The sequence below is a fragment of the Bombus terrestris genome, chromosome 2 (assembly GCF_910591885.1).
Source record: "Bombus terrestris chromosome 2, iyBomTerr1.2, whole genome shotgun sequence".
Classification (NCBI taxonomy): Eukaryota; Metazoa; Arthropoda; class Insecta; order Hymenoptera; family Apidae; genus Bombus; species Bombus terrestris.
This window is the reverse complement of record NC_063270.1, coordinates 1,104,701-1,126,536: the sequence shown is the minus strand read 5'-3', so window position 1 is coordinate 1,126,536 and position 21,836 is coordinate 1,104,701. Positions and strand designations below refer to the sequence as shown.

Sequence of the window (21,836 nt, the reverse complement as noted above, 5' to 3'; positions counted from 1 at the left end):
TCGAGGCTCTATTATGGTAATTATATGATAAATACAACAAGGCCTTAGGCGGTGTCTCCTCTCTCTTGGATCCTCGATTCTACCCTCGCCTCTTAGGAGGTTCTCTTTGCAGCCGCGAATCCTCTTCTTCCATCGGTGGCAGGAATCTCACTCTGCTCACAGTACCACCTCGTTCTTCCTTTTCTCCGATGCTTGTCGTTCCTCTCTCCACCTCTTGCGTGCTGGCTGCTTCTCTTTCAGCTCCTCCTTCCTCTCTCCTTTCCTTCCTTTCAGTCGCCTCGGCGTTTCTGCGCGAGCACCGGCGGTTTCGTTTAAAATACGCCTCCTCTCTTGACGGAATGCAATTAATCTTACTCCCTCTCGATCTTGCTTTCTCATAGAAGAGCCCACCGTGAAAGGGATGAGTAACGCGGCTGGAAGAAGTGTTACTGACTTAATGAAGTACGACTTCTGATGCGTGTTGTTACTGGTCTGTGTGTGCAAGACAGAGAGAAAGAGAGAAAGCGAGAAGATATAAATACAGAGGGCTGGAAAGAGAAAGGTGCAAAGAGAACGATTCCGCCGGAAATCCTGACTAAACACCCGCTTTCATTATCACGCTACGTTTACCCAGCACGTCTTTATGGCTAAAGAGGAAGCGAATTAGATAAGTAGGTTACGCTGTTTGCCTTAAAGACTGCGAATTCTTTTACCTCATGATCTTTTTCCGTTCGTTGGTCGTTAAACGTGGGTGATAATTATTTACGGACCTTTGGCCTAAGTGATGAATTGTATTTAATTATGGATTAGTCTTAATACTAACAAAATGATCTTGGGTAGAGGAGAATGAGTTATAAAAGTACAAGCTTTTTATTCTTAGTTCAGCGTTAACGCAACTAATTGTTATTTATTTATCCAAACTATTTTCAGTTAGCCATGATATCGAGCTCTTTAACATATTTTACAATCTATCTATCTAATCTATTTTAATTTACTACTCTAAATTACCTATGGAACTTCCTTTTAACCACACAAAACTTCTCGATTCTGACGAAACTAATCCTTCTCCACCTCATCGCTCTGATCTGAATCGTCCAAGGGGCTGGTTCATCCACGTAACCGCGGCACCACACGCTCCCCAAAGGGCTCGAGAGCGAACGAAGCTCACGGTAGCGTTAAACGCGATTCGTGTACGCGCATGTAAACTAATATTCGTCGGTAGCGACTCGCGCGCCGTTGAAAGAGGGAGAGGGACGTATTCGCAGGGTAGATACACGCGGCGGAATCATTATAAATAGTCATAATTACAACAGTCGCGCGTGCTTAATTCAATTAGGCTGATTAACGTTGTACATTGCAACTTCTCCCCGGTTTCGCCCTTCTGCCGGTTGAGCCCAAGCTTCAACCAGCCAGCAACGACTGGAGAGTTCGGGTTCTGGCTGGTCCTGGGGGTGTGCGCGCGGCCGAGCAGAGCGCGTAAAATATACCCCGTATCCTGGCCAGGATCCCAGGACCACGCCGCGCCACGGTATTATGCTTATGCATAGACAAGTTATAGCCCGGTTAATATGATTATCTCTTCGACGAGAGGCGGAGCGAGCCGCGAACGGACGAAGGATGGGATGCGGAGAAACGAGATGCAGAGCACGATGCGTTGCCCGGGATCTGCTTCGCCGCGTCGAGCCAACGAGTTAGAATTGTATGCATATATCATGCATGCATTATGAGCTAGAAAATTTCGGTTTCGCTCATACCGACTGAGCCAGATGTGGACACTGTCCGATTTTTTTTTACGATGTTGGTCGATGACATTTGAAGCGGATCAAATATGATTTGGACAGCGTGACTCTAAATAGGAGGTTGCTGGTTTTCGAACTTTGTCTTTAAGAAAGATACACAGAAAAAGAGTCATAGATCGAACTAAAATCATAGATCGATCCACACCACATAATTGTTGCAAGCTTCACGGAGTCGATGTAGAAACGAAAGCTCTTCGAATCCTAAAAGTACGTCAGCTGGCATCGATTCTTTCGGTCGTAAAGGTTGATCTGCAAGTCAGAACAGAATGAGCAATAAAAAGTTGGCGGTATTATTAATAGTCGTGAAACCGAAGGCTAAATAGAGAAAAAGAAGGTAAAGGAAGTGAAGTAGAGAAAAAGAAGGTAAAGAGAAGCTGGGCGGGAGTCGTTGGATTTGTCGCAGCACGGATCGAATCCGAATAAATTAGCCCCGTCGTGGGAACACGAACGAGATATAAAATTTTGAATATGAATGGACGGTTTTGCATTCGTAATGAGCTCTTATTCCGGAAACAAAGCGCAGCTGACGAGAACATATGTAGATGAAAGCGGGTGCGAGGAACAAGCATCCCATAATGCGACCTAACGTTCGAAGATTCGTTCGAGATGGTCTAGTTAGTTCCTTCCGTTTTTCTAATTAGGATTTTATGTCTTTAACTGTGTGTAATTACAAGATTCAGAAGCGTTACTTCAGTCCTGGTAAATCATGTTGAATTTAAGATAGATTTGTAATTATTTCGATTGAATCTTAAATATCGGCATATAGATGTCTCCATAAATTTATAATTTTATAAGATATAAAGAATGGTTTTATTACTATAGTCGTATATAAAGACATAGTTCACACGATAGAGGATTATTCCTCAGTAGAAGTGGAGTATAGTTTGCTATAGAATAGAGCAGCCGGGAGGGTGATATCGAAGGAGAAGATTGGTAAGACGGAAAAGTGAGGGTGAAGACAGAGAACAGATCACTCATTTCGCCTATCCCTACCGCTAAACTCATCAACCACCGGTAATTCCATCAATGCTTCAAGCATTAAGGTAAAGTCTAAGTCATGTATCCCATTCTGTAATCTAACAAAGTAGTATTTACCGAAAATGCAATTTTATATAATCGATGTAAACGTTTGAGAATTATGTATTCGATGTAATAAATTCCTCAGGAAAATAATTCTTTATAAATATCAAAATTGTAATTTCAAAACTTAAAATTGGAGTACTATGGATAAGTAACTACATAAATATGATAAACTTAGTAACATTTATGCAAATTATAAAACAATGGATTATCTATACTTGTCACCTCGAGTGCAACAATAGAAGTGAAGATCAGCGAGTACACCGACTCGTCTTTGTATAAACAGGCCGGGCGACATTTAATACCAGCCCGTTGAATATTCCGTCGAATGGACCACGATATTGAATTGGCTGCTGCTTAATTGTAACCTCGCTCGTCACGAGGGTCCCATTCACTTGTAAGCGGAATTTGCATAATTTTTACATTGGCCACCGTGTAATCGATTTGAATACCGCTGGTGATATCCGCTTCCTTCTTTAATCGATTCGAATCCGCACGGTTTCTGTCCCTCTTTGCATCGATTGTTTTAGTTAGAATTGCTAAGTAATCATTTTGATGACTGAAAATCGATAACAATAATGAACCGCGACACGTGAAACGACCGAAAAGCTTGAATTTTCATTACCACAATGAATTCTATTAACCTCGATCTACGCGTTTTTTCTAATGAATATAATCAAGTATCTGAGAATGATACTATCGAAATTATTACAATTTTTCTATTATTTCAAGGGTAGTACCTGATTAGCAAAAATTTTCTCTTTCAGATTCTCTTTTCGTAAAAGTATCTTTTTATTTATTGCAGATATTTAAAAAATAAATATTTCATACGACCCCTAAAAATTTACGTCGGAATTATATTACGGCAAAGAGATGCTTATCAATTTTTTCAAGCTTGTGACATGCACTTTTGTCGCAAAGCGATGCGTTTGACCTGTAACATGTCGTTACAACTGTGTAGTCTCGATCAACGTTTAAGATCAGAGTTATGGCCATTAATTTTTTATCAAATGTATCCAAAGTACGCGAATTTCCCTTTTCCCTTTCCACCAAATTTGTTTCTTTTTTCCATTAAAGGGCCCCGTAAATTATCCACTTTTTCTTCTGTATTAGTCGGTTCAAAGAGAAGCTCAGTAACGTGACGGTCGCATTTTCCAGCGTTGACCAGCGGAACGGTGGTCGAGAAGGCTTAAAAAATTACACACCGCGCGATTAAACGAGTTTTCGAAGTTCTTTCGAGCACGAATGTCGAGAACGGGCGAGGACAGACAGGATAAAGTTGGAGAGCGGCGGTACTGTTGGATCACCTGGATGAGGGGTAGAGGGGTTCGGTAAAAAATATAGAGAGGGCTGAAGAGATAGCGGAGCAGAGGGATATTTTTTCTGCGAAGCCACCGAACGACGTCGCCTGTCGTCTGCTAATTTAATAAAATTTTTCCTTCCTCTTGTACCAAAAAGGGAAAAAGAACAGAAGGAAAACATAGAGGAAGGGAAAAGCGAAAGGGGGGTAACGAGCGACGCAATCGCAAAGGAGGCACCGAGAAAGGAACAGGGAAAGAAGTGCGGCAAAAAAGTTGTACACCAATTAACGGATTGAAGTTACCATCAGATGCAGGCTGACTTCGAGAGGCCAGTCAGTTGAGTCCTTGAAGGGTTGGACTATCATTAGCGAGCCGCCACTTAAACGGCGATCTCTTCCACCGTCAGAAGGACGAAGTTGAAAAAGCTCGGCCAGTCGACCGATGCGGAGGCTACTCGTGCCACTTTCATCGTCAATTGCCTTTCGATGCAGTCGACCGCATCCGTCGCTGACAGCCCACTCTCAACTTTTTCTGCTTTTATATTGCTTTGACCATTTTGACGAATTGCAATCACCCTAAGGGCCGGTGCGGACGAACGATTTGCGGCAGCGTTACCACTACTCCGCGGCAAACTGCCACTATATTTGCGCGTGCACCTTTTCTTACAGTTCACATGAACGCTTTGCGTCAATTTGCCGTCTAAAAATTGCATCCCGTGTGAACCGTTTAATATAAATCTCTGCTATTCTAAAACGCAACGGCAATTTCCGGAGGCGGCCACGTTACCACAAACCGTATATCTGCACCGGGCCTTAGATTCAATCGTAGTTAGACGATGATCGTTTAAATGAATCGATCGTCGCAAGTTTCATGTGAAATTTTGTTCCTTGATTTTCCTTTTTATCGGGTGAAGATGTTAAATGTTGTACGTTCAGAAAAATGTTGGTATCTATTAGACGCTCGATATTTTATTCCAATGAAGAGTTCATTACTTTCTAATTAGAAACTGCATACGCTTTGCTATTCGCAATAGACGAGGAAAATGAGATTCACGCGTTCATTAAATGAGACGATAAAATGAAGAACAGATTTAGTTGGATGACACGAACCAATGCGATTTGAAGATGCGCCACGTTCTGAACGAACGTAATGTTGAATCTTACGTGACGACAAGACGGTTGAGACTGATGACGAAGGATTGTCAAGGAGAAGGTGAAACATGAATAGAGGGTTGGAAATAGCATCTCGGGGGTTATCTCGGAATCCTAATGCGTAATGGCTGAGACGATCTTGGATTACTAATAAGCACCGGTCTCGTCAAGTATTTCCACGCTTCTAACTTCACGCCTCCGTTAACGTTACTTTATCCTCATGGTAAATCAAACTTTGTCTAAAGTTATTAATTTTCTTGGGAAACGCGATAAATCAATTTTATTTGAAAGATATTGAAAGTATTTCTTTTTTGCCCGAGAACAAGATTAGGGCATAAAAATTCAGAGACTATCTTAATATTACTGTACCATATTATCAGACTTCCGATGTTTATACAATTATAGGAAATTCAGCGCCTATTTCTTTAATAATATAACAATCTAAACTTGTACGGGCATCCGCAGTCTAATTATTATTATAGGTACTCAAAATCGAAACTGATTTCGTTGCAAACCAAAACGAAAGTTCGCTTCACCCTCTCTACAAAACCAAAAAAGATACGAGGGGATCACGGTACGCTGATTTTCGGGTTGGTTTCACCGTGAAGCTGGTCACAAATATGCTCGGAGCGTTGGAAGCGGCGCGCGACGTCGCGTCATTCATCAAAGTGGAAGAGCGGCTCGGTGAATAAATACGTCGCCTGGACGTATTAAGCGTACCTGTGGATATGTCGAGATAACGACGGGTCGATTCGTTCAGCGGTCGAATCTGCCATGGGGCGCGCAGAGAACGTGCGTCAACCAGCGAACAGAGCGAGGGGGTGAGACGCAGGGTGAACAGAGGAGGTAAGAGAGAAAGCTCGTCGCCGCGAGCCATGCGATGCCGGCTGCGAAACAAATGGAACGATCGCGACGGGGGTGGAAATAAAGCGTTCCCGTGGTCGTACGGTTCTGTGGTCCTCTGGAACGAGGATCGACCAAGGGATGGGAAAGGGGACAGGGAATAAAAAAAAGTCAACGCCAGTCTCTGAATCGAAGAGCGCCCGACTAGTAAAAACGACATCGTACTTCTCCATCCAGGTTCGAAAGCATTGAATGACCGCTTCTATCTGGATACTCTTTCATCATTTCGATAACGCTATGAATAATTTGGTTACAATAGTGAATTTAAGAGAGAAGGCTTTTATTTAAATTAGGAATTTTTGCATATTATAAGTCAAATATGAAAACTTGACCGAATGTCAGACAGAGAAGAAGAAGAGGAAAAAAAAATATTTGCTAGCCACGTGATGCAATCTGATGTTATTTACATATGTGAAGTTTCGGCCAATACGCACGCCTATTTTTTATAATTGTATCAATGATTGATTCAAGTGCTTTCCTCTAAGCCACGTACTCACTGTATATGTGATTAGAAGTGAATATAAGGAACCAAAAATATATCAAGAAATACCATAAATACAAAGATTGTGAAGAGCTTTAGGTAATTAATTCGGATCTGTAAAACTAAAATATTGCTCGACATAATTTCCATTACAACTTATTTTATACAACGAGAACTTTTAAGCTCATCAAGAATACTCTTAACCCCAATACCCATTGATCACTAGATGAAAACTGATCTAATTTCCTCATTATCGAATTCACGAGAATCAAAGCTTCTCTCCACCCTCCAATGTCGACAAAACCGAACATCCACTTCAATCACCCTCTTCATCATACAGTTAACCAGGAGATTCCGTTAATCGGTCAGACAGTTATCATAGGCGGTGTTGGCAATAGTCGCAGGCGATTACACTGTCCTCGTTTCTCTTTCCACGCAGCTTCACGCATCGTGGACGCACAACGCGCGCGGGCACTCGTTATTCCGGGCCGTTTCTTCGGTCATCACGGATGGAAATATCATCCACGCTCACGGGTCTGCGAAGGGAGCGTGTGGGATGAGCCGTGTGTGCGTAGACAGGTGCGTACAGGACCCTCAACAGGTGGTCACTCGTAACCATGAGGGTTGCGGCACCGCTGGTGGCTACCCATCCGTCAAGAGCTTTGTGTGCCCTCGTGAACGCCACTGTCGATGGTCGGTGTGGCCGGTGTGCCCGTCGTCCTTGAAAAAAATCGGCCCTTTTTTCCTTTTCACCCTAGCCACCGTTGGAACGATCCCCATCCACCACGGTAAGCCACGCTCGATCCTCGTGACTGTCGTCTCTCATCGAGTTTCCACGGCTGAAACAATGGCTTCGTTAATTAAGATTTCTTTCTGCGAATGAGAGCGCTTCCTGTCCCTCTCCTCGTCCCGACCTTCTTCTATTTTTCTCGTCTACAGCATCCAAGCGTAAGTTTTAAGAGAAACAATATGATTTTGCGTGACTCGGTTAACAACGCGTGTGTGCCATTTATCAACTTGTGATAAACGGGCAATTTGATTAGGAAAAGTTTAGAATTATCATTCGTACATTAAAAAGATTTTGAATGAGATTAAAGCTAGACGACAAATCTATTATACCTATAGTGATATATATTAATATATAAGTCTACACTATACTAGCAACTACTATACACGCTCCACTATACTAGCTATGCTATACAAGTCTACTATAAACCTATGTACGTCTCTCAAACTTTATTCTTTAAAATAATTAATATGGAAGAAAGTAAGAAAGAAGCTTTAATTTTATAACTTATTTGCTTTTCCAAATGTTGAACTTCCCTGTTTTCAGTTTTGCATGACCCCACTTAGGAATTAGACTAACTAACGTGTGAAGGGACGATCGAAGTTATAGACTCCCAATTCCGATCACAAACGGTTGGCACCCACAGAATATCGTGGCCACCCCGTGGATCGTGTCTCACCACAGAGGTTGTACATTTTGAAAACCGCTTCCTGGGCGTTTCAGCGAAGAAAATCGCGACAGCAATGCTGTCGGATTCGGAGGTGGCTAGGAAGATGGTTGAATAAGAAGCAGGGTGAGTGGGGGTGAGGGCAGAGATCCGGATTTAAGGCGTCGTCCGTGAAAGCCCTCTGGAGGCAGTGTAGACTTGGTCGGGGGTAGTTTAAGAGAAAGAAAATGGCTGGGGATGGAAAAGCAGGCAGGCGAACGACGACGAGGACGAGGAGCAGCGAGCGTGTTAGAGTGTAAGTGCTAAGATCTCGGAGTGCATTAACATGCCCCAGAGGCAAGCTGAGTACAACCCTTCTTACATCCAGATCTTGAACCAAGACCACAGTGGTTCAGGGTGACGTTAGGGTGTAGATACCTTGGAGAAGAAAGAAGAACGGATACCGTGGAGATTCGCGTTTAATTGTATTAAAAATGCTTTATCTCTGGTGGAAGAGACGTCTCTGTGGGATTCGAGATTTTTCTCGTTGACGAGGGCTGAGTTAATGCGACCAGACTTCGTGACGATCCTTCAAGCTTCGTTTTTATTGTTGTAACCAAGATGAGGAAACTCAGTGATGAGATTATAGAAATGTAATTTTTCGTTAATGTTATGTCGTTAGATTATGGTTGACACAGTGGATGACTATTCTTTGAAGTATTCAGAACACGCACCCATTATAACTATAACCTTATAGTCATGTTTTTTTATTATTATGATAGATTAATGATGGGAGTAATCTTAAAACCATCGAACTTTTTTACAGTGATATTAACTGAATGATTATATAATACAAGCTTACTGATCAATTCTTCTTTCGCGTAGTTTTAAATTATCAGTTTAATCAACGTGTCTGATCGTGGAAATGTTCTATTATAGCATTATATCCAGTGCAAGTGCGTTGCGCATAATTATTTAAATGCGAATTTGAGGCTGTGCAAAATTATAGGGAGGGAGACGAAAATCCTTCGACGACAACGTGCCTGTACCAGCACGTTCTTACGATGGTATACGTCTTACATTATTTAGAAGGAACCGAGGACGAAGATGCCGGGTACTGGCGCATGCTAATCACTCGACCCAGATTGAATAATGAATTAGTATTCTTTTCCTTATTCGTTGCTTCTTCGTTGCCACCCTCCGGTTTCAGTGGTCTGTCTTGAACGCAGCCACCGCTACGTGACAGGTTTTTTATTATCTACTGAAAAGAATCTTATCTTGTTCGTTCGTTGAAATTGCTGAAGCTCGTTAGTCGTATATGTCTTTTATTAGCATCAAACGGAAAATATTTTTTTGAACTAAAAACATTATTTCAAATTAGAGGTCGTTTCAATCCCTTTCAAGTTATCTAAATCTTACTATAAATATCAAAATTCTACTGAAATTTTAAATTTCTTATTAAAACCTGTATAGATGTAGAAGATTCTGTCTAGTATCATCAGGTTTCCATGAAAATATAATATCTTTCGTGGACACGCGATAACTATTAAAACGAACGTATTAGGTAGGAGAGAGGAACGTTAGCATAATGTTTCTGAGTCTATACCATACGCAAAGGTTGTGCACGTGTCTGCGCGTACACAAACGTGCACACCGTGGTAGCCCACACGGTACATCTCTTCGGTACTTTGTGTGCAAATTACGCCCAGGACGAGGACGAAGAAGAGAGTCTGGCTTGAAGGATGAAACAGGTCCCCGACGTAACCTCCTTGTACGAGAGTCGAATGAAAATTTAAAGCGAAAGAGTTCTCGTCGCAACTGCGGTTTCCTACCAACCGAGGACCTGATTAAGTCCTTTTTCGATGTTAATATTGATAAGAAGTTGGCGAAAGCTAGCGAAAACTCTTAAGGATACTCAGAACAAGGAATTTCAAATGAATTGTCTTTGAAATTAATATAGCGAATAATATAAGAAGTAAAGATCAAAGAGATATTCTGGATTACTTATTTCGATATTCTTTAGCATATTTCAATAGTTACACGCTTACAGAAATAATGCTTTATTCAATATTATAGAATAAACTTCAACTTTTCATGGGCAAACATTTGATTTCCAAAATTTAGATTTCTAGAAATTTGAGTCGAAACATCTTTGTTGTTCCTCTCTTATGAATAGAAACAATTTTCATTTGAAAATCATCACACAAGAGAAATATGTCCAGTATACATGTAACAAAGAATATTAGAGTTGCAAGTTTCTCTTTGTACCATGAAAAAAACTTGGTTGTATCAGACTTCGAAGCAGCCAAACTTTTCAAAAATCCTTCGAAGAATTACAAGTCGTTTTTCATTAATCGACACATATTATGCTTTCGTTCTCGCAAGGCTCGTCGAAAATCAGCTTTATCTCGAAGTTACCATTTGTTTCTCATTCAACTCAGCGATCGTTCGGCGTTAGTAAATTCCTGGCGGCGTTTAAAATATGAAAAGCGTTGTAAGGTATGTAAGAAGGGTTGAAAGAAAGTGTAAACGAAGGTTTAGCAAGTGGTCTAGAAGGATTTCAAGAGAAGTCGAATAGGAGATTACTGCGCAACCTTCCGCGAGACCTTGAATTAGGTTGGAACTGCCTCGTTCTACTCGTCCTTGTCCTCCAGTTAACGTTCATTCCGGGAGTAACAGAGAAAGGATTGTTATTATTGTTCTTAAGGGATTAGGATCTCTAGTTTTGTGACAAGCTGTAACCTCCATCTTATTATAACAGAGACTTATTCTCGCCAGGATGCCGCACTTGTATTTATCGTCTCTTGTCGTTGCGTTTATCTATATTCTCACGTATATGCGATTTTTGTTATTTCAGGATGTTTATGACCTGAGTTCAGCCGAATTCCTGGATTGATTACTAATCAGAGGTCGAATTCGTGGATGTTGTGGTGCATTATAAAGACATTTTGGTAGATTATAAATAAGGGTAGCTTGATTTTTTGAGATGATTCTATTTGAATTATTATTAGAAAAAGCAATACAAGAATCGAAGAAAGTGGAAATTTTATATTATTATTCTATTTTATATTTATATTTATCTATATTCTAAAGATTACAATTTAATGTTAGAGTAATGACACCACTAGTTCCTAAAATTTTTCATCTTCATAATATAGAAAAAATGATAAAAATTTTATTCGTGTCTTTGAAATATCTTAAAATAATTCTAATCTGCCATGTAATTCAATAATTACTATCATTAACATTTAAATACTCGCATGTATCAAAAATATAAGAATGAAAAATTTAAAATATACACTAATATGTTTTTACGCTAGAATAATACATTTTTGAAAAATCTTATCAAAGTAGAACTTTCTTCATTACCCTCAAGGAGCGCAATATACACGGTAGTACTATGTGCTTCGTTTCTCACCACCCACTTACGTTAATGAGGGATCTGAGCCGAAATGCGGTTAGAAACGCTCTGTCCCTTTCAGCCTCAACCCGCGTTGCCGTTTCGCTGGAAAACAAGACATTTATAAACACCCACCGCGAGATTAGATTTGTTAAGATAATGGGCTGCTCGGTTTAGCGGGGTTCTTCCACTGCGCTCGCAACTATCGTCCTGAAGAGGCTGCACCGCCGTCTCCTTAATCCTAAATATGACCTCGGTAGGCAGTTAGGTTGCTAGTGTCGTGATCCTTCTTTATGAATTCGTCGGGGTAAGACGCGGGGTAAGACTTGTAAATCTGCGTTTCGGCTGTATCATGTGTTCTGGCTTGTGAAATTTTCATGAGAACACCAAGCTTATATTATATATATCGTTGAAGTTTAAAAAATTGAACATTCATGTTGTGTATTAGAAAATATAGAAAGCTCAAAGTTTATATTTTAAATACGGTTGTCAGCGATAGACAACGAAACGAAACTTTCGTGGAACATTGAACGATAATAAGATTTTAATAGAGTTACATTTTGTTATATATTAGTTTATGTATGCCAAATGATGATCGAGTTTCCTGAAACAACAATTTCACATTTCTAAACCTTCATTAAACTTCAAGTTTACGTACAATTTGAGTACCAGTTTGCTTGAAACACAGTTAGCTCGTGCTGTAAAGGATAGAGGCTGAAAGATGTTGAAGTAAATAGCGATATTACGAGGCCCGTTCTTCGCAGCGGAAACGACGATCCACGGACGATCAGGATTTATCTTTACGACTACGTTGCCAGCCATATTCAGTGACGCGTTATTTCGGCATCGGTGAAAAAAACATAATAAAATTTAACGGTCCGTCAGACCGTGGCATCCACGGTCCCTAGAAGGCCAATAAATATCGGGAACAGAGCGGCTACAAATCTCAAGATAAACACGAGCTCGTATTTTTCTACCCCTTCTCGATTTTCTCGTTCTCGCTCTTCTTTGCCGCGTGGTGGGAGGCGAGAAAGACGACAAGGGCTCGCCTTTTTTACATTCCTCGTATGAATTATTAGGTGGCCGGACCTAAGGGGTGGACACCGCGGTATTTAATTTTCGCTCCCCATTAAAACAGCACGAATTTTTCCCTAATCGTATCCCTGACGATGAAAGTGCGGTTTGCAATTTGTCACTGACCCTTTGGTTTGTTATCGATATATTATTGCTTGCTTAGCTTGATTCGAACTCATTGCCACTAAAATAATTACGATATAGGATATTATTATAAATAAATGAAAATTAATTTATAAATTCTATATCGTAAAATCATTCGATAATAATTAATTATTGAGAAGAAACACCAGTAGGAGAAAATGTATAATATGATATGAAGATACATATGTAGAGATATAAAAAGTATTATGTAAGACTTCCCGTCGATCATTTACCACCGATATGCCTCCAAATATAATCTATCGTAACTAACTATGGTCGGGAATTTTCTGAACGACGGCACAGGTAGATTGGTGTAGGTGATGCCAATTAAAGGAGACGGCGGCGGTGAGCATTGAACTAGAACTAAGGGCTGGCGGATGCCGATGATATATGTGGTGGAAAATACTGGAGGCAATCTGTCACGCCATCGACATCTCGTAGGCGCCATCTCCTCCGTTTTCCTTCGCCTCCTTTTCCCTCATACTTTCTCATACTAACGAGTACATCGTACAGAAATCTAAAATCTTAAAAAGACATTGTACATCAGAAGATGGAAGATGATTTTCAGAAAGAAGAAGAACACTGCTTCAAGTAAAATTTCCACTCTTACAAATACTTTTCATTCAAGGAAGGAAATCGAAATAAAATGCAGAGCAAAACGAAACGGAAGAATACAATGATCCACGTCGAAATCGGTAGATGACGACGGAGCAGAGTCCAGTAGTAAACAAAATCCAGTCTCTTTGGCCGCACAAAAGGTACGAGGCTGTTTAAGCCCCGTCGTTCTTTGGTATCCGGAAGTCAAGCCGGTTCCTCTTTTCCTTCTTCCCTCTGTCACACGCGCCCTTTCCGGGTATACGGCTGATTAAACGCGCAACTACGTAACGTAACGCAAATATACCGGCTTGCCAGGCCACCTCCGCCCACCCGTCCTTCCATCGTTTCTCCTCTCGTCGACCGTCCCTTGAACCGGCTGCTGAAGAGAGGATGGACTCGTTTCGCTCTCGATTCCACCTTTCGGCTCTCTTTGAATTCCAACCCCGGTCACTTGACGGAAATATTTATCGAGGGTCTTTGCCGAGGCCCCTCGTTGCCCTACTCCTTCTGGCTAGACAGCACGACGACAGGGAGAAGCAGCCTGCTCGTAGCTCGTCCTACTACCTTTCAGTACGACGCGCCTCTATCGGTACATGTCCTTCCTTTTTCTCCCTTTCCCTATCCCGTTGCATCATCTCACTCCCACTTTCCAGTTCTTTGATCCATTTCATGGAGTTTGTTCGGCTCGGATTATTTGCTCTCTTAATTACATTTCGATCCTATCTGTCTCCCTTTTTCTCTCTACCTCCGCGTTTGACTCCTCGTTCAATAAGGAATTTCACCAACCGAATGGATGATCGACAGTTTCGAACGTCGTTATGTAGATTCCACAGTAACGCAATTGCTTGCGGTGGAATATGTCAAATGGAGTTCAAAATTCTCCTCAGAATGAAACTTGCTATATGAAAGTGGTAAAGCTATTCTTTCTAATTGAGCGTATAATGGGTTAAAAATATAGAACGCGGAAGGAGAGAAAGAATTTCTCTTGATCATTATTTTTAATCTAATTAAACTTTAGACAATTGAACATGAAAAGAAAGAAAGTAGAAATTCTCTTGTATTCCATTATTCTTGGTATAATTAAACTTAACGCGATTGAATATTTTAATACATTGAATGGTGCAAAGTAACGAACAGTTTTTTAACAAGACCGGAGTTCTCAGCGCCTTTAATTAAGGGGAAAAAATGTAATGTTCTAACGAAAACTAGTCGGTGTTATAGGGACCCCCCGTGGCTTTCCAGCCGCAGGGGTTGCTCATCCCAACCACGACCATAGAGGGTGGAACAAAGGAAGTTATCGTCGCGGAATTTTTATAGCAAGGAGAGAAAGAAATGTAAATCAGGTTTTGGTTCGTCTTTGCGTTAAGATGAAGAGAACGTGAGGGAAGGTCTGGAGAGACTGTCGCCGGCTTACCGTGGATCGGAAGTGTTGTCGTATAAAACTGAATTAACTGTGCTCCCGCTTCTTCTCCGGCGTATGTACTCCTCTCTTATTTATTATAAATATAACCTTGTCGTTTCCATTCTCCCAATCCTACCTACGCATCGCTTTCCATTTATATCTACGTTTTAAAATTGAAATACGTGGCATCGTATGGTTCAGACATATCCTCAGAACGCCAAGTAATTTGTGGCATAATAAAAACTAAGATCGTTCTTTGCAAATACGAAACGATGTTTTTATGCGTAGCTTCTTTCTTCATGAAATGAATTTTTAAGATTCAGATACGCTTGTTTAATCTTTCCTTGTCTGACTATATACTTACTTATTTTCCTTACGTTCCTGTTAAATTTCCACGCTCTGTGATTTATTTGCTTCAATTTTCCATTATATTGAAAAAATAATCAAACTCAACTTCTTTCTATAAATTTTACATAAAAACACTGTCAATATCATCGAACTACAATAATCAAATCGTGATGAATAAGCCTTGCGTTATTGTCTATTACGAGAATATTCGATAAGCTTTATACATTTTCTAATTTAAAACGGAAATTTCCAAACTAATATGATATATTTTTGATAAGGAATACTGAAAAATCCGTCTTCTCTATATCACAAGGATAATCTTCGATCAACATTAAACGTTGAACGTATTATTCGAACATTTTAACGTGAGTTTTCACAGGAAGCGTCGCGAAAGACAGTAACCGCGCGACGATCCGCAACTTTATACGTTCCTGATAATCTCGCAGACAGCACCGGGACGGTTACTCACGGTGTTTGCTGGGATTTATGAAATGGCAATAAAATTTATATGACTCGGTGGCTCGTTAGGGGCGCGGCTCGCTCGTTCAGATTGATGTCGGCGCGAGCCTGGTCCACTTGCCCGGGGCTGCGTTTGTTTCTCTCTACGATTGTCGTAGAACGGTCTACTGCCATTATTAATCCCTTGGAAATCGCGGGAGAGCTTCAGTCATCGTTCACCGGAGAAAAATATGGCCGTAATATTTCTTTGGAAAGCGTGGGGTTGGGTCGGAAGTTGCTCAATTTCGACTGAATTTGTCAGCTCGCGCCAATCGCGATTATGCCTTGCTTCTGACCGCTCGATTAAAAGGATCACTGGAATTCATAGGGAGGATGAAAAATCAGATTGCTCTCTCTGAGGAATACACTTAGATTTATCAAACCCTTTATTGGTTTGATGACTTTGCACAACGATTGTTTTCATACTAAGTAATGTTTGTAAAGAGTCGAATATTGGAAAGTAGGAAATAAAAATTGGGAATATATATTTTTAAACTACGTATGTAAAATATATTTGAAATAATTATGTGATAATGTTCTAATCATAAGAATAAATGTTTCAAATTGATATAAATTTGATAACAACATACAAAGTGCACATAACTCATGTACAATTATATAATGATGAAATAATGTTCTTAGGGAATTGATAATTTATCAGAATATATATCGAGCTCTACCCTCGAATATAAATTCTCGGTTTCCGCTGTCCTGGTTGAGAATCTAAGTAAAAGAATTATTTCCTTCGCGTTTCGTTTCGAGTAGCAAATCCAAGATAAGAGAGAGAGAGAGAAAAAAAGGGGTGCCTTCGATGAGTTACTTATACAGTAAATCACGCGTATGCTCTGTCGAGCATGATACCTCGAGGACATATCTGATCTACCTGTTGCTCAATTCCCCATCGACGACAGCAAGGATCGTGCAAAGAATTCGGTAGGTGCACGGAGAAGTATATCTTCCGTATTCTTGAATTCCATCGTGTACATAATTCCTTGTTATGGATCCTTTTCAAAGTCAACAATCGCGTGGAGCAGATACTATGTGTTGCTATCCAAACCCATATTTTGTATCAATAGCAATCATTATTGTACGAAAATTTCATATTAAGTTCGTGTAGAATATTGTAAAAGTAGTATAATATCAAATTTAAGTATATGACGAGATTTTAAGTTACTATCGTTTGTTTATATGTTGGTTCTTAACTTATCATTAATATTCTGGTTTCAGGTGGATGATAGAGTCAGATCGCCAGGTACATCACGATGTTTAACTACCACTATGTCGCTCTCAATTTCACCCTCGAGCCCTGAAGAACCTGTCACGCTGTAAGTATGATTTTATTTCAAACTTATTTGAGTATTGATAAGGAGTACGCGACACTTTATGCCCCAAAGGGCATATAATTCATCTGGAGAATTATTCCTGACTTAAGAGAACTTAGAACTTCAATCCTGCACATAATTTGTTCCCAAACTTTCTTGATAATTGATATAATAATTTCTATGATTATTTAAAGATATCTTTAGAATCAAATATATTTTATACCGACCTTTAAAGGTCGTTGAATAAATCATAGCTTACAAAATTAAAAAATATTAGTGAAATAATATTTTCAGTATTTAAATGTTGAAGTAATGTATTCTAATCGTAACTGTTGTACACGTACCACAAGAATCAATCTTTTATATACAAAAAAAAGCTATTTAAAATTCTTCAAAAACATACATATTTTTGAAACCTTTATGTATGTAATACAGAAAATTGTTCACAAATCACCCCTTAATTAAATGTCCGATGTATCTTGCTATCGTTTCTCCACACGAATATTCAAACGCACAATAATGCCATAGAACATTACAAATTCACAAGAGATGGAAAGATCGCTGGTCGCAATCCGCGGCGCCCTTTAACCGTCGAAAAAGCCACTCAGACAAATTAGTCCCCGGTCGTTTCTCTCTCCGACGAAAGAACGTTTCCACGTAATTGTAGACCACCGGTATTCGGGGCCTGTTCGTTCTTATACGGACCACAGCTCAGCTCGGTCTGGTATCGGTGCCGCGGCACGCCGAGGGCGACGATATTTATGCTGGTTTTTTATTGCGTTTTAGCCCGAGAGCAGAATGGAAACAATATGTCACCGGTGGTAAGGGGGTGAAACCGGTGTACGAAGTTCTTGTAGGTGGCCCTGGTCTGCCGGCACCTAACGTTAATACTAACGCCTCTGCCGTGCTGTGACTGCGCCCCACGCTCGATGTTCGCTCATGATTTTAAATGAACAACCCCCGTTTCACCCTGTCGCGTGTCACTGCTGGGGAAAAGGGCAGATCGAGCATGCCGCGAACGAGCGACTCGCTTCTAAATCGATTTTGATACGTTTTCCTATGGACCATAGCAGATTGTCGAATTCAAGCGTGTAAAATATTACAGTGTGGAGATATTTTTGCATCGTTAGGAGACAAGTAATTATTTTATTATTGAAATTGAAATTATTCACTATATAGAGTGGCTCAAAATTGAGATTTAAGATAATTTGAACGAATAAAAAATATGTTTGATCTATTTTGGAGCGAGATTTGAGATTGGGTTAGTTTCGAGTGGCTCTGAAGGGATGTTAACGACATCGTTGTTCCATGGAAATTTAAATCTCCACGATTTCTGGCCGTTATGGCTGCAGAGGTACGATTGAGAAGGAAAAAAGGAAAGAAACGAAAAAGGCCTCGGGTCTCAAGAGTCATCGGATAAGTGCATATCGATTTCTGCCGATTGGCGAGGGTTGGACGGTGGTAAGATCGAGGCGAACGGGAAAAAAAGAAGGCGGTAAAAAGGGCAAAGGCCATAAGTAACGGACCGTCTGGTGGAAAGCGCTCGAGGGCGAACAGTGATTTAGAGAAATTAAAACTTTAATTCATGTTCGAGTTCGCGGGGGGTGTATCCTCCCTTTAGCTCTCTTTTCACCTTTCGTCGTTTCAGTCTGTGACGTCCCAAAATCCCTCTGTTGATCGGTAAGAATTCGCTCCATGCGTAAATTGACATACATCACGACAACATTATCGTTCATTTTAATATTTGTTATTTCTTTCCTTGCAATTGGCCACTATTAAATAACATTTAGTTGGACCCACAATTGGTCGAATCATTGATCGATTGATCGTTATCATAGATAATCTACAATTTGGATTAAGTTAATCCATTTTAGATTAGTTCATTTAAATGTATATTGTGTATTTCATGTAGAAAAGATAACTAAAGTAACTAAAAGTAAAATATTATTTATCAAGTGACACATAGAAGATGAATTAAAACGAAGCAATTGAAACTAAATTGTTGTCAGCTACGTGTAACTCAAACTTAGATATAATACATATAAGTATATATATCAGTTACGGGATAGGAGGCATCAAAAGAATGTTAAGGACTAAAGAAAACTTTTTCACTGTACAAATTTTAGTATGTTAAAATAATCCATTACATTATTTAAATATATCTTTTGCTCGAAATCTAAGAGTTAGATTTGACAAATACGAATGGGAATAAAAGCAGAGGGTAAGGGAATAACAAATATTCCACATTCAATCGGGCATGTCCGGATAGTGGACACAATTATCGTTGTCCTGATTTAAGGGCGGCATGCATTTTAAAGAACGACCATGCCGGATGGCTTTACACGACCTCTATTTGCACAGGGGATGGATAAAAATTCAGCATCCTCCAATAAAATAGCGTACAATACGTTCAAGGCACAAACACGCATCTAGATACACATCTATTCTCACAAAGACCCCTCGAAAGGTTTGAATTTTTCTTTTTTTAGTATCAGATTCGAACCAATAACTTATAGATTCTGTTCACTAAAAACATATTTTACGAGAACATTGACAATATCCTTTTCTTTGAACACTTTAACTTCTAAAAATAGAAATAGTATATAAAAGTTGATATAAAAATTTGTTTTATGAAAAACCGGAAGTACTGTTTGACTGTTATATTTACTGTATAATAATTTTAATATTCTTATCCTTCTATAGAAGGAAATCGAATAGATTTGTTTCGAAATCGATTACATTTCAAAAGTGAATTAAGAGCATCAAGGTCCATTGTTGAACAGCTTTAAAAAAGCTTGCAGAAGTCATAAAAAGAAGTATATAACTACAAAATCTGTCTGCTTAATAATAGAAATAATGAAAATAGCATCAAGAAGGAAAAAACAAATAGGAGACATCGTTGTAAATCTGAATTTCGAAAAGATGTTCTTGCAACTTTCACGAGCTATCGTATGGGATATGGAATATGAAAAAAGGACGCACCCTTTATTTTTCTCTCCCTTCGACGCCCGTTGTCCCTTTCGTTGAGCTCTCTTCTTTCATATCTTCTCTCTCTCATTCTCCAACGCTGTCTATGTTTTCCTTGCCCGTATTCAGGACGACCTTCGTCTCCAATAAATTCCCATCACCATCCTCAGGTACGCCTTCGAAGAGTAAATCATACCATAAGTGAATCGGAATTGAATTCAATGAGTAAATATGGCGATTGAATAATGAACAGCAACCAAGGGATCCTAGTGCTGCCATGCGAAAGAGAGATTTCATGGGATGCTAAATTATTTCAACCGGAGTTTGTGTAATTATCCGAAAATCCTGATAACAATTAACGCGATATTTTGTGTCGGAGTTCGATTAAATTACTGCAGCAACGTAGAACGCCCGCACACCGTAATTGTTTGCAACGTAGCTAACGCCGCGATTAATTATAAAGCTATATCCATGGACACACTACGCGCGATTTAATTTTCTAGATGTGAATATAATTCCTCACATAGTTCCCAAGAATCGAACTGAGTTTAATAAACTTCTTTGTGGCACGCGCGTTTAATTAATGCAACTGTACTAGCTACAATTTGAATACGGTGATGTGTCGAACAATCTTTTAACGCAGTTCGCTGGTTCGTATAATATATGATAACTACAATGTCAGATAATAATAATGCAGCTGATGTTTATTTACTTACAAAAGTATGAAAATGTACAGAATGTACGTAATTCTTCCTTCTCATGCTTGTTAATAACACTTAATCATCTCCATCCAAGTTTTCTTTCATATTTTGAAACGAATAAAAACATCTTTTGATAATTTTTTTCCCTAATTGGGAAGAAAACACAAAGTGCCATCCAAATATCTTTTCAGACAATACAGAATATCAATTAAAATGTATTAAAACAGACATCATGAAACCTCTTCGTCTTTCCATTAGAAACCAAAGAAATAGAAAACAGTTTCATGACAAAATGTATGGTATAGAAATTCCCGAAAGTTCGTATCGCTAATTTAAAAGCAATTCAGCGTCTTGTGTGTTTTGGTCCGTTCTTGCCCCTCGCTTGGCCATCTTTCACGGTACATCATCGAGAAGCAATACATGTAAATCGTCTGGCGCACAATGGCGCTGGTCCACGGACGTATGTGTATATGCGTGGAGTCTAGTCAAGAAGCGGCGACTGGCTGGAAATGCATAAATACATGAACCACGGCGAAACTACGAGCGAAAGAAGGACGGGGACAAGCTTGGCCCGCATATGCCTCGGGCGGGTGGTACCTCCTACAGGCGTAATAATGCATGGATAGCAACTTCCTTGTCGCGAAAACGCGACCTTTCGGAATGTCATCGGAATTTTTTGAAAAAAATTCTGCGATTTCGAGAACACCGGAGATAGCGTCAAGAATGAGAAATAATAGATTTTATTTCTTTTAAATTCTCCTTTGTAGTTTTAGACGTTTTTTTTAGAGAATGAGAAAAGAATACGTTAATGCAACGTTGCAATTATATGGGTTAATGCTGGATTTATTTTTTGGATTTAATTTGGAACGTGTGTCTAATAGTGGACGAATTACTAGGTATGTATAAAGAATTAAAAATAGCTGGAAATTTTCTCGTTATTACAGGGTGAAGGGAAAGTACGTTTTCCTCCATTCTGCGCTGTTACGCGCGAGAATTTTTGGCCAGAAAAATTCTATTCGGATGCTGTAATACGCGAATTTTTAGAGAGGAAAAAGTGACCATTAGTTTTGCTACACGGGAAGTTAGCTTCGTTTTAAATACGTTTACATGGAAATTCATGTAGGTTGAATGCTCGTTATTATAAAATTATTATCCTTTTTCAAAGTTTTAAATATTGCGTGAAGTGGAACATCAACAAGACAGACGAGAAACTAAGTAGAAAAATTAAATTGTATGCGCAGCATTAAAGAAATAGC

General features: G+C 39.6%; 1 protein-coding gene across 10 annotated transcripts in view; it reads left to right on the top strand.

The window, feature by feature from the left end:
• LOC100650591 (mucin-5AC) overlaps window positions 1–21,836 on the top strand; it is a 304,537-nt gene that overhangs the window by 241,686 nt on the left and 41,015 nt on the right. For all 10 annotated transcript variants that reach the window (XM_048414230.1, XM_048414222.1, XM_048414217.1 and 7 more), the window contains one exon: window positions 16,818–16,915. In XM_048414230.1, coding sequence (XP_048270187.1) covers window positions 16,818–16,915 — 98 coding nt within the window. The remainder of the gene's footprint in view (window positions 1–16,817; window positions 16,916–21,836) is intronic.